Raw genomic sequence first — 14,857 nt, 5'->3', positions numbered from 1 at the left:
AAAATACAGATAGAAATATATAATATATATAAAATAATGTATTATATTACATTATTGCCTCTGCATTCAATTATTATCGGATAGGGTAATAACTTCATAATTAACTACGTCTGAAAGCAGAAGTCTAGGGTAAATAATTGCAAGTCTCTTCAGTGCGCATGTCACAAAACAAGATGCATTGTGGGACATGTAGTTTATGGGCAACGTGCTTCTGTAAAGCGACATGTAACCGTATAATAAACGTATTATATTCTTTGCAAGCTCTTGCGGGCCACAGAAAATGAGGTTGCGGGCCGGATTTGGCCCCCGGGCCTTGAGTTTAACACCCCTGGTCTAGTGCAATGTCAAAACCAAAGTACATACATCTCATTTAGCTAATCCCCATTAAACCAGCCAAGGTTTATCATTATCATTATCCCATTTGGATTTGTTAGGCATTGGGTTTATTTTGGATCTGTACCTTATTGTTACTTTATCATTTAGATTTGCACTCTTTTCCTACTTTAGCCTAGCTTTTCCCCAAATGGCCTGGTTTAAACAGACAAGTCTATCCCTCAGTTTTGTTCATTGGCTGTAATCTAATCCTGAGACAATATAAAAGATGGTTTCCTGCTTTCCCTCCCTCAGCAGATCCCCTTGCTGAATAAATCACCCTTCACTCCATTAGTTCAATCTGCTGCCAACATGCATCACATTTCCTATACTCAGCTTGTCTCAACATATGGACTGAATTATTTCCTTTAGCTCAGTTATTAAGTGGAATCTCCATCACTGTGTCAAAGGTGAAATATGTAAACCTTGCAAGGTCATCATGACATTTCAAAACAAAGTTAGAGAAGTCAAAGTAACAGAAGAGAACTTCACCAGGCAATGCATGAGCATTTCAAATCTGTTTGCTATAAGAATACAAATTCATAGTTTTTAGAAAAATGCAGGTTTCTTGGAATAATCCTCGCCCTTTCCCTCCATCAGCCAGGAAGCATTTTTGAGAGGGAGAAATCCACCATGTTGTCCCGAGGTAAATTATTCATTGTCTGAAATTAAATATTCAACAAGCGAGGGGAATAGAGTGGCTGGACTGTGTCTTTTGTCTTCTGAAAGGACTTAACCACTACTGTCCAGCAGGAGGACTTTGATGTCAATCTATGATCATGTAGATACCTTTGGAACAGTTCCATAGGTTTATATATGTATAGTTTGCTGAATGTCAAAACTCACAGATGAGAAAACACTTTCTTTCCACAGGCAGTCACTGATGTACTATACATATTTCATACTTGTATACAAAGCAGTTGTACTGTTATGTTTATTTATTTGGAAGTAAATCGAGATCATAAAAATACATTTAATAACTTGTTTGTGTTCACATACTTGGCCAATAAAACGGATTTCTTCGCATTCTAAAATACCATATTGCATTATGGGTGTGATGTTGGTTGCGACAAGACTTAGGAAATAGTTTGGGATTTTTTTCGGAATAGACTGGGGAGATAAAAGTTGCTGAACCTGGTACACTCAGAACAACATCATTTGTACACATGACGTTTTAGCAGCACCCATCACTTTATACAAGACTGCACAAAACAGGTTACCACATAAACAGATGTGAGGGGATGATAGCATGTAGTCTTGGTTTCATCTTAACCCACAGTTGTTTTTATATTTTAAGATTAGGGCTGCGCAGATGACACATTTCTCAGCAAGTACCAATGCCCAAGGTTAGAGTCACCATTTTGTTGAGGGAGATGTTTTTGCCATTTCATTTTTAAAACCAAAGCATGACCAAAACAATTTGTTTATAAGAAAATATGAATTGTTATATAGCTCTTCATCAAACAAAGTATGGATGAGCACACATTTCTAAAAATACTTTGTACAAAGTCTCTTTAGTCTGCTATACTATTCCCTACTCATTGAGGACATTTTCATTTCCAACAGTCAGTGATTTCATTTGATTCTCTTTTCCGGTCATAATGTATTACTACCCGTAATGTATTGATGATATAACATATTTAAAACATTGAATTTCCATTTATTTAATTGAATGTTTTAGTTAATCTATGCATTTATGAGGGCAAATTAAGATAGACAGAGACCGAGTGTTCAGTTTTCATGTCAACAAACGCAGCAGATGAGTGATTACTTAAGAGAGATTGTTGTCCTTATTATATATATTTTTAATTCCATAAAATGACATCAGCATCTCCAAGTTTTCAGACAAACTGTACACAGGCTCCAAAATACATTGTATGCCAAATACAAAGCAAGGCTTAAACGGAGTTATACTGGGTACTGAGTTCAAAGAAAACATGACAGTCATTTCACAAAGAATTCTAACAAATGCTAATTTCTTTAATTGCTATTACTATTTTCCTTAGGTAGCTCCCTCTCTCCCCAAACGATTCTATTTACCGTCAGCAGTCCAGCTTCTCCTTCCCTATGTTTCCTGTCTATACTCTATACCTCAATAAGGCAATTCACTTTCCTCTAATCCATTTACTTTGCAATTGAATCTTTACACTGTACGGGTATAGTCTCCTGCATGATTAATAGAGTGAGCTGGTTTCGTCTTCTCAGGAGGACGGTGGAGATGGTTTCTGAGAGACGGGCCATGATCCAAATATCCACTCTGCAACAAATGGGTAGGGAATCACTTTAGGTAACTCCATCAAGACCCAGGAGGCTGCTAAGTGTCGACGTAAGATATAAACTGATAAAGAACAAAGACTGAGTATAGAGAGAGCGGCTGACAAATCTCAACGGCTTAGGAAACAGATATTTTAATAAATAAAAAGATATGTAATACTGAAATACCTGTAAACAGTTCAACAACAGCTTTCCATCAACTGTTGGTCATTCACACAACTAACTTCTCTGAAAACGTTGCATAACTATAAGGTCCACTCAGGATTGACTTTCCAAACATTGCATTGTGCTTTTTGGGGGTTAACCTTCCCTGATGTGCATCATATAGGTTGTTGTGCATGTAAATGGTCTGCAAAGGCTCAAATCCTTGTGTTCCCTCCAGAGGGAGTTTCTCTCACAAACACTCCCCCCCTGTCTGAAACGCCTCCATTGGACTCCTTTGTTTACTTCTGCACTTTGGGCTCTGGTTTCAGACAGAGGGTGAAAAGAGGTGCTGCAGAACAGGCGGTAAGAGGCTTAATAGGGCCCTTTTGTGTAGAACAATAATATAAGGGAACCAAACAAAGTCCTACATATACTCAGCCACAATGTTCTTTTTACATTTTTTTCTAAATAAAGAACTATTTCCACTTTAAGTGACCATGTTTCCAGCTATCCCCCAAAAAAATGTGCTTTAAAAAAATCATGGCGGTACTTGTGGCACGCACATAGAGGTACGGTTAAGTTTGGCCAAGAGGGGTAAGTGCTGCTTGTTGTTTTTCACCACTGTAGAGCAGACTTCTTGCCGTCAATAACATCCTATTTTCTCCTGCTATCTTTTTTTTTTAAATTTGGTTTAAAACCAAATAATTGACAAAAAGGCATATTTGCATACTGTTGCATTCTGCTTTTGAGTATGTGCAACTTGAATTGGTGTAAAATAATTACATGGTGGGACTCTTTCAGACCTACATTTTAGGCTACAGCGGATCCTGCGACTCTTCTGCCGAGGTGTTTCTCTAGTGTTTCTTTAACAGAACATCATTTTAATGGACATAAAATGTCTCATTGCTATCATGCAGGATCGTATCATGAATAATTTCAAGATAGTTTCATCTCTCAACCCCAGGCAAGAAAAAGACACTCAACAGCACAATAAAATGATGGAGACAATCCAGTGATATTTATATCCCGTCTGTTGGTTTCCTGTCACCAGTCTAAAATAATTTGCTCCCACACTGCTGAGCAAATCATGTGCGCACATCCCTCCTCTTGGCTTTAAATGTGATGTGACAAAAGACCTATCCGCCCGTCACATGACCACTTCCCTTCAGGCTGATGCTCTTAATGGCCTCTAGCTTGTCAATTATTCATTGCAGGACCTCCTTTACCCAAGGTGGTGTTCTGTATCACCAACGCCTGCTAAGAGAGGATTGGCTGGAGACATCCAGATCTCCAATAGGATGGAGAGTTAGGGAAGTGGGGGGGAGTGGCTCCCTGTACTGGGATAAGTAATGGAGTAAGTTGCTCAGCAAGGCACGGCCTCTACTAAATCAGGGTCAGGTAATTGATGATAATGCATAGACAAGGGCCCACTCTGGGGCCTTGCTGCGAGCTGATTGAGATGTTCATGTAGATAGAGACCGGGAGCTGTTGGATGCTGCAGAGGGAGAAGTGCTGGTGGTTGTAGTGGGCAAGATGCGTTTTCTGCCAGGTGTCATGGGGGTTGACTTGAATGCATTGTGGGCAAAGTACTTGAGAGGAGATGGGGCAAATGTTAATGATGGTAAATGGTAGTTGTGCTGCCCCGAAGGCTTGTTGTTGCTGGCTTCTTCTTACGTCAATTGTATCAAAGTTCCATGTACATGTGAATTTATCATACTGTAGGCATGCTGACAAAAAAAGCATAATCTGATCGAAATTTGGCCAAAAATGTATAGTAAATCAAATATTGAACCGTGACACCCTCATCATTTTGTATCTTGACCTCAGATCAAGCAAAGAAGGATGACTGGTGATACTGTGTGTACTTGGTGGAACAAACTGTGAATTGAGAAGGAAACCTGTAATGTGATTAGATATTAAACACAAATGAGAAATCGTTACCAGCAGGGAACAGGAAGACAAATAGTAATCCTAGCACTCTTGACTAAGATCCTTGTGACCTTTTAAAGAACTAATGCAGGGGTGATCCAAGTGTTTGCGGAAAAATCCTTTACCAGCAATATCAAATGTCTAGTGATCACCCAACAAAAATACTGAACTCAGTCTCAGCCTCAGGTTCCTCAGGGTTACACTCAATAGTTGACATACGGGTGTTTTACTGGGTGTGTTCTAGGTATAGGGATGGGTATCGTTTGAAATTTATCGATTCCGATTCTGCTTATCGATTCTGGTTCTTATCGATTCCCTGTTTCGATTCCAAAATTGTAAAAGAAAGAGGTCAAACGTTTAGATCACAAAAATATCTTTATTCTTTTAAGCTTTAACTGACATTTTTACAAATAAAAAATATACATGCAATACAAATGTATTGCACAATAGCTGTGCTTTATTTTAACTGAGCTATGCCTGTGGCAAGCTATTAACAGGCATTACACTGTGCCTTGTCTTTTTCTTTTTTAGTGTAGTGGAGCCTCACTTTAGAGCGTTTACCGCGATCCATCTTTGGTGTGAAGTGACTGAGCTCATGCACACACATGATTTCTTATGCACAGATGCCATGCAAACATTTCTAAGTTTGTTATAATTTCTGTCCAATTTATAAGGTTAAGATCATTACAAGTTGAGGACAATGTTTCTGCTTCTGTCTTGACAAGTAAGAACCAGACTGAAAGACTAAACCGATCTCAAACAAAGTGATGACAAGGGATGAAATCAAAAAGTGAAAAAAGCCAAAGAAATTCAGTTGGATATAATGTACATCTCTTTACCTCCAGGGTTTGACTAGATGTGTGCTTGCAGTGGATCTGGCTAGTTGCCTTATCTAATGCATTCTTCTGCCTCTTCTTTTCCCATGACCTTATCTACAACCACACCAGCAAGGCATGGTAACTGTTCAAGTCAAAATAAAAAATAAAATTCTCAAGAGGTCAGCAACATTGGAATTGTGCCAATATTGGCTTGAAAGTTTTAAACCACATGAAAACTTAAAACTAACAAATGTCTTTTAACTATTGTAAGGATGTTGGTATAATGAACAGGTTTATGACCCTGGTCAATCTCTTATTTATATAATGTCGACTTCAGGGTCAAGAAAGCCTTCCTTTAAACCATCAAGTACTTTCAAACGTACATGCCAGCAAATATCTGCTCTGCTGAAGAGTCCTTGAGAGAGAATCTTAGTGCGTTGACATCACTGTAGTAGGGTTAGTAAAAATAACATTCCTCTTTAAGGGATGTTTTATTTATCATTGGAGGTCTGTATTGATGTTACGTTTCAAGGTCTTACATTGTCTTGTATCAGTTGAGGGTTTGTTTTTGAGAGAATTCAGTGACTAAATGTGGCCATATGAATACATCTCTTCAGTAGTCGGATTGTATCCCATGGGCTTAATCTCCCCATCGACCAAAAATATCTGGCCCCCTGATGAAAGTGGAAGTCTCATCTTGACAGTTTACATTAAGTGTTCCATGTTTTTTTTAAATGTACTTAAGACAAGAATGCAAATACAAGGCTCATGTAATTTCCAAAAATATTACCTACAAACATCTTATAACAATTATTTTTTTCAAAGCCATTTTTTCCCAGGAATTAATGCTGAACGTAAACATTCCCTCTAAAGACAAATCCAGATGTTAGTGGGTCGGTGTCAAGTGGTAAAGGGGCTTCATTCTCAACATATATCAATGTTTCGGTTGTTCAACCGATGTACTGATCTGCCAATCGCTGCAGCTCTGCTCATGCTCAACCAATACTGAAACATACCCCTGTGTATTGTGGGTGCATATCATGTCATTGACATTGCTTGTCTAGCAGTGCAACACAGTACAGCCAATATAGAAATCCATTTGTTTTAAATGAATGCAAACATAATCTTCAGTAACTCTTGAGCTCTTACTTAAAAACTGTTTTATAAACCAATGTTATTCCTAAATGACTTGTGAAGTTTAACACTGTGCCTATAAAACACGTCCCCCTCCCTGTTGAACACAAACTGAACTTAGGCCTAGGCTCCACGGGAACGAAAACGGGTTGTATCCGCATATTTCTCTTGCGTATAGCCCTTTAAGCTAGACGACGCCGTAACGGAACGGTAGAAACGGACCCTGCAAACGACAACGGGTCCAAAGGTGGATAGATCTGGGAACGGAGCGCTCTGGGGGGTCCAACGGGGCCGTGGGGTCGCCTATACGGTCACCCGTTTCATAGCCCCGCCTCTCCCCGCCTCTCCCCACCTCTGCTGCTCACCCCCGCAAAAGTACACTGCACACTGAATTCAGATTATTTATCTTTATCTCGATATGGACATAAACGCGAGTGAAGTCTAATCTGACAGGACGGAGACACGCAGCTCCTCCCGCTGTGAAGCAGCGGGAGCAAAACACACACTTCAAGTCAGATCATTACCCTTAGCTATTTTAATTACCTCTCAAACTACCTAAACTAGTTATAAATATGTTTATTTTTACTGTCGGGTTTACTTACTGGATCAGCTGCTGCATGAGGAAGCATGAAGATTTAAACTTTAACACACGTTGACCGGCGAAAAACTCTGCGCGGTTCCCTTGGCCCCCACCGCGGAGAATAAACAGAAGTGCAGCCATGACAACCATTCTTCTTCTTCGCTGCTTTTGTGGAGGAAGTTGCTGCTTTTTGTGGAGGAAGTTACAGCGCCACGTACAGGCTCGGCATATGTACTGCAGCTTTTCCAGCAGTTGGATCTAAACGGAGCTGTCTCATGTGGGCAGACACTATCCGGTGTATATTGCGTGTGGGCGGAAGCTTTTTGGCGATTGCGTTTGCGTTAATCCTATGCGTTTTGCCGTATGCGTTCCCGTGGAGCCTAGGCCTTAGTGTCTGACCTCTTCTCTAACCTGCTGCCTCTTTGATCTTTAAATAGTCTCTTCTCAAGTCAAGTCAAATCAAGAAGAAAAACAGAACAATGACAAATGGAGTCAATTAGAGTTTTCTTATCACTAACAAATCTAAAGTTCTAGAAAGATAAAAAGGCATTTAGAGGGGAAAACTGCTCAATGGATGAAAAGAGAGGTTCTCCTATGCAGACAATAACAAAACGTAGCCCAAATGTCTCCAGAGGATATGGAGTGTGTTCTGGTTCTACGTGGCAGGAAGAGGGTGTTGGCATGGGGGGCTGGGGGATAGACAGAAGAGAGGAATGGGGTTGGACCCCTCCAGTGTTTCCTAAACGCCTTCCAGGGGCCAACCCTCCCAAATCACTGAAACAATAACAACTCTGACACCGGGCAGAGCCATTAGGAAACCAGCTTACAGTAGTGTAGTGCAGACATAATCTCATGTGTTCACTAATGACTAGGTTCCTCGCTGTGCGCAGTCGTAGGATGTTTAATTTACAAATGAAATGTAATGATGGAAAGTTCAGAGGCTTAGTGAAAACATAGCGAGGGTATATGTGAAGGCCAAAGGTGCATGTTTATTTTTAAGGCCTGCAGTAACGGATATTCAATAGAAAGTGATATCTTGACACACTGCTACTTTTATGTCATTTTTCATGTCTGCTGGTTAAGAGCAGATCCATACTTTCTCTCCACTCAAGGACAAGTAGTTGAAAGCTAAGTAGACATGGGCATGTCCAAGCTCATTTCTATTTGACTGGGAATGTGATATATGGCAGACATAACTTACCATGTGAAGCTTATGAGGCTGGCACAAATCTCCACTTCTTACAACAGCAAATATTTATCTAACCACCACTGCGTCATCACTGAAATATTTAATAAATCTGCAGCTGCAGAGGAAACATCTAGTAAAGCCTCTGCTGCTTATTATCAGCAGTCAAAAAAAAGAACAGCAAATGAATCACAGCATGACACAGTGATGGCTGGTGATTCAGTGTTACCTCACTGGTAGCTAGAATGTTTGAAAGTACTTAAAATGCCTCAAAGCTTAGTTTAAACATTACAGTGGAAAAGACATAAGGCTATTGACCCCCGTTTTACAAGCTAGTGCACTCAACCCTAATAGAACAAGAAATAATAAGAAGACTTGAGGTTCTGTTTCTGTTTGAGGGAACTGCTTAAAGAGAACATCTATTCTTAAAAAGGCGTTGCAAGGGCCTATGTTCTAATTATATACTAACATTAAAGAGAACAACATGGAGAAGTTCCTCCCAGAGCAACAAAAAAGAGAGTTCAAAGGCACAGTGACAATAGGGGGAGTGATGTTTTACCCTGGCTACAATTACTACAATCACTGTGTACAATAAAACATAAAAGTTCAACCAAACATGACCATGTCAGTCTACAAATTCCATCTAATTAACCTGATGATTTACTATTTCTCTGCCACATCTTTATTTCCCCTATAAGACTTAAACTATCACCAAAACACAAGACATTGTGAGTCTATTGGCATCCGTGCTAGAACTGGTACCTTTTTAAAGTACACAAGAAGTTGTCAGGGCTTGTGTTTGAGTATAGGAAAAAAAAAAAAGAACCTGTCAACATCACTTACTTTGAGAGTGACACTCCTCCAGCCTTCCCAATGAGCTCCTCATGGCGGAGGACAGCATCATTCCATGGAACGTCAAGGAACTTAAGCAGTGTCTTCATCCATTTCTCCGGATGAAGGACCAACTGTTCGTAGTGCACAGGTAGGCATTTGTCCGATGCCTCCAGGCACTGAGTGTACATGGTCTCTATGGCCCGATTCCACTTGGTCAGGCAGTCCCTGTAGCTACCAAGGTCAAAGCCGGCAATGGTCACCTTCCGTGAGATCATAGAGTGGACTGAAGCCCGACCATCACGAATCATGAGTAGAAACTTGGCATGAGGAAAGATTTTGGCCAGGTAGGAAAGCGACTTCAAAGCAAAAGGGTCCTTGTTGCAGAGGAAGTTGGCGGGCTCTCCGTGTTTGACGATGATCTCCAACAGGAAGGCCTGCATGGCGGCGTCCAGCACCTCATCTGTCACTCCGGCCTCGTCAAGGCGCATCTTCTCCCGTCCTGAGCGGCTCCACATCTGCTTCATGGCCAGGATACGAGGTATGACTCGAGTTTCTTCGCCACAGCGCACCTCAGGGTGGGCATCCAGCATGGCTCGCATTAGCGTTGTCCCACTGCGGGGCACTCCACCAATGAATATGAGTGGCATGTCTTTATTGTAAACAAAAGGCGTGCTGAGATTCTGGCCTGTCCGTAAGGTGGTCCGCATGCTGCCTCCAAGCGCCGACAGAGGCAGGATCCCGCCCGGCTGGCTGCGCTCCTCTATGCGATGGTGGCACTCCATGGCATGGCGGCCAAGGTAGAAGACCGTGACTGAGCTGATGACCAGACAGGCCACCAGCAAGTTCTGTTTCAGCTTGCCAATCATGTTGCAGGCCACAGGTAGGTGAGGCAATATCACCAAAGGGGCAATTTAGGGGGAGGGATGGGAAAAGGAACTGAAGGGCAATCAAGGTTCCCACCCTTTATGGTTGTTTGCTGGGAACCGGGCATGGATCGAGCTCCCTGGTGCACAGTAGGCGTGGAGTCCCCAGCTCCATGAGGCCTGGATTGTGACACAAAACACAGTTCTGATTAAAAACCAACATTACTAAAGTAACATTTTTTTTCATGTCCCAGATAAAAAAATAACATGCGACAGATGTCAGGCACTAGGACATTCATTCTGTACATCAAAAGCATCTCAGAAGAAATCTACAGAAGAGGAATTTATGAAGCAGAGTGATCACCACATTCTCTTTATCTGACAAGTCTTTTGATCTCAGGCCAACATTACTGTGAAATTCTAGCACAAAGTGACACAAGACACAGAGCTGCTTCCAACACCATTGTGACAATGGAGTTGCGATCCAAATAAACTAATAAAGTCAGTCTCCCAGGCTTTATATAGAGAGTTAGTAGAAAGAATGACAAAGAATCTCTGCTGACAGAGCATGTAGCTTAACCAATGTAGGCATTTAATCAAGAACACATCATTTGTTATCTTGCTGGACATTTCTCTTTGGCTTTGATTCTCAGGTAGTGCGTCATTTTTTACGTTTAGCCTCTAATTTTGAAATAAGCATGCACACAAACTCAATCTGTAGATAGGGCTCTTTGACTTACAGAAAACATACACACTCTGAAACTACCCGCATATAAAATGTACATGCCGCAGTGGCCTGGCTGAGAGCTTTCCCCCTGATGTTGGGTAATAAAATCTGCAGGCTTACTACAGCTTATATGTTAAATGGTTTTCTCTGTGCTGGCCCTGAAGCCACAGTCACCTTCCTCAGCGACCAGGGAGGAAGAGGGGGAGATTTAGGGCAAAGGGAAGTCACGGCAGGTCACTGCACAGAAGTGCTTCACTTACAGAACACATTCAGACTTTGGAAAATGTTACACAACTATATTATTAAAAGCTAATTAATGGTAAAATAACTGCAATTAAGCCTATAAATGTTCCATTGATTAGAATCTTACAGTTGCTGACTAGATTGTAAAAATAATAACACTTTCTGTGAAATTGGCATATAAAAAGAGCAATAATTTTCTACTAGGAAATTACATCTTAGAACCCTTCTTAGAGTCAGTACATGGCGCAGCCCAACAGTAATTACTAGTTCTGGAGAGACGGAGTTGTCATTTTCATGTCCAGAGACCACGTAGTGTAAGTAGCAACTATACTTGGGCCTATCTGTGTGCACATGGGTGTGGTGTTTTTTTTAGCAATAGGTGTGGTCAGGCACATGGATAAAGCATTGCTTTCTTGTGGCAGCGGAAAAAATGGCACCATTGAAGTAGGAAAACCTGATCATAAGTCTATGGCGCTACATTTTTACAAAATGTGTCATTTCAAGTAGTGATGTTTTAAGACCTTGTATGGACAGTAAACTCAAACCTCTGCGCTCAGCATTTCCTCTTTTCACACATCTGCGTCAGCAAGTGTAAAAAAGTAGGTTACTTTAAAGTTTTTGAAGTAGCTAACAGGCCTTCTTCTTTGTGGCCTCACTTAATGCCAAGGCCCCCAGTGGGTTGCATGGGAAAGAAATACAGTTTTGATTATATGCTTATAATATTGAATGTTTATTATAATACAGTTAAAGGTGGGGTATGTAATTTTGGAGAAACCAGCTCGAGTGCGCTAGAATTTGAAAGTACACAACCGGAAAAAATCTGCCTCTTCCTTCAGACTTCCTTACAGAGTCCCTCCTCCAACACACACGAACGCGCACATGACCAATGAGGGCACGAGATAAGTTTGTGCCGGCTAAAATGATTGGTCGTGCTTTTTACAGCGCTACGGCTTCCACAGATGAATTTTTTTATGTATTTATTGTCAAAGCATTTAATATATTCATTGCTATCGGGATGTTAAGAGCATTCCATGGAATATAACAAAAAGTGTTTCTGAAATAAATTACATACCCCAACTTTAATTGTGAAAACAGCTCATTTGGACAGGTATTGTGCCCTAGGTTATAGGTGTGAATGCTCATGTCGAAGTAGTTGATGGTACAGATTTTTGGAAGACAGCGGGCGGAGCCGAGGGTCCTGAGGCCCAGGACAACATACATCTGCTTATGCACCTTCACTTCCAGAACAAGTAGATATGTTTTCTCAGGTGGAAAACAACTGCTTGTTTCTTTATTTGCCAAATCCATCAATAAATTAGGAACACAGGGAAACCCTGGCTTCAGGAGAGAATGGGAGATGACTCATTAGATTTATACATGTTACGCTAAAAACACATTTATGAATAATTAACCGACTAAAATCAGTTGGAAACGCCCAAAATGCACTGGTGCCATGTGTTTTAGACCATGCTCTATGGATAAGTTAAATAGAGGCACTTATATTTAGCATCTTCTATATAATCAGCCTGCTTAGGAGACTTTAAGTCTGATCTTCAGTTATTGTAAGTCAAGGGTTAGGGTCCCATAAGTGGCTGCCCACTTTTCCTAAACAGAATTTACCATGCTAAGAATAATTAAGTATAACTTTACTCATACGTCGTCTAGCAATTAGTTGTTTGAGCCTCACATTCCTGTCTCTTTATTTACTCTGCTGTCTGTTTACACATGTTTAACGTCATTATGAGCATGATGGTTAACAGGCTCTGTAGGCATTGTTCTGACACAGCAGGGACTCTGGCATCACTTTGTGACAGGCTGATGTTCATCACAGCAGTGCAATGAACCCAGTGCACCCCTCTCCCCCATCATGGTATTTGAGGCAAAACAGAATGACGCAAGACACTGTCATCGTCTTTGTTCCAACTCATGTTTTATTAATCAGGGACACTGTTCCCTTTCCGCAAATACATCACTGCTAAATGGCATTTTATTCTCTGGAGGTCTTACATACAAACATATAACTAGAAATGCTTTTCATAATTCAGGTTTGTTAGGTAATGGCGACTGCTTACGAAGGTGGAAATCACCTATTTGTATCTGTGCCTAGCCCTGACTAAATTAATGGTTAAACGCAACTTGCAGACAGGCGTATGATAAATAGAAAAAGACATTGCTGTCTAATTCTCAAAATATCTGAAGTTTTCAGGTTTGGAAGGTGATCGAACCACATACATTTAAAAAGGCTATCTTAATAACACTTCGCATTACATCCATCACCATTGGAGATGCGCAGCTGATATCCATATTGGTTATAACACTTAAATGCCGATCTGTTTTCTAATTTAATTTTGTTTTTTATTCCCCTTTTATTCTAGGGACACAATAATTCCTCACTATAAAAAACACTGAACTGCCACTGAATTGTCCTTTATTACGTGACCTTTAAATGAGCACAAATGTAAAAACACATTTTAAAAGACAACCTTTAATAGAATATTCTTTTGCAAGATAAATATGTTTTTATGAATGTATCCGTTACGAAAGCCTCAAGTCACACAGCCAATGGATAAAGATGCGGCTAAACCATATGCCACATCAGCTTATTTGCTGATGACAGTAAATAAGCCAGATGTCTGTTGATACATTTGTGCATGGTTATGGTTAGCCAATGTAAGAACTCCATAATCTTAAGGTTATTCAAGTTTTTCCAGACCCAACAAGAATACATGCTTGGGGAAACTACTTGTTTGTCGAAATCAGTTTATTTTGGCAATACAAAAAAGAATAGCTGGCAGGTCAAATCCCAAGAATATTGGTGTACCTGTGTAAACTGTACTAGACAATGTTCCTAAAGTAAACTTGGTATTTAGGCTTACATATCAAATATTATATTACATGTTACTTGTTAAGCGCTTTTATCCAAAGCGACCTACATACTCAATACTGTGGACAATCCCCACAGGAGCAATTTGGGGTGAAGTGTCTTGCCCAGGGACACAACGATATGCTGACTGCAGTGGGGTTTGAACCTGTGACCCCCTGATCCGAACACCAACGCACAACCCACTGCGCCACACGCCTAAAACCAGAACAATATATTACAGCATATTTAAGGCATGCTGTACTGTATTTCAATGTGTTGAGCCAGGTTGGGACAGAGCAGGCCAATGTGCGCCTCTACCATCTGTTCCCCTCTGACACCATGTTGCCAACTTCTTCTCAGTTGGTTTCCTCGTATCTAATGAGCCAAGTGGTCGTTGATGCTTAAAAGCAAACATCCTGAACCGTTAACTTGAAGTTATACAAGCCAGGAGTATTTCACAACAAAACACCACAGCTAATTCCATGCATTAGTCCCCCTGTGAGAGGGAACTCATGTAAGTCTAAGCTTCAGATAAATGCCTTAAGTGTTAGTTTTGACTTATGTGAGACTGAAGAATGTAAAACATTTGTAAATCCAGAACAAAGGTTTATACAGTGCAGCATCTGACAATGTTTATTTATTCATTTTTTTCCTGTTGTTGGGCTTTGTCTTTCTTTCAGCCCACCCACACACTCTCACATCTCTCTGTCTTCTACTCGATGATTCAGGCCCCGGCTCCACGAGGACAAATACGGCAAAACGCATCGGAGTAACGCAAATGCAACCGCAAAAAACCTTCCGTCCCCACGCAATATACACCAGATTGTGTCAAGCTCCACGAGACGGCTCCGTTTACATCCAAACGCTGGAAAAGCTGCAGTACATATGCC

General features: G+C 40.8%; 1 protein-coding gene across 2 annotated transcripts in view; it reads right to left on the bottom strand.

Moving 5' to 3' along the window:
- Positions 1-14,857, bottom strand: part of tpst1 (tyrosylprotein sulfotransferase 1) — a 43,567-nt gene that overhangs the window by 17,280 nt on the left and 11,430 nt on the right. For both annotated transcript variants that reach the window (XM_034113136.1, XM_034113137.1), the window contains exon 2: positions 9,281-10,314. In XM_034113136.1, coding sequence (XP_033969027.1) covers positions 9,281-10,137 — 857 coding nt within the window. In that variant the 5' untranslated portion in view covers positions 10,138-10,314. The remainder of the gene's footprint in view (positions 1-9,280; positions 10,315-14,857) is intronic.

Source organism: Trematomus bernacchii, unplaced genomic scaffold, assembly GCF_902827165.1.
Source record: "Trematomus bernacchii unplaced genomic scaffold, fTreBer1.1, whole genome shotgun sequence".
NCBI lineage: Eukaryota > Metazoa > Chordata > Actinopteri > Perciformes > Nototheniidae > Trematomus > Trematomus bernacchii.
This window is presented reverse-complemented; position numbering and strand designations above follow the sequence as displayed.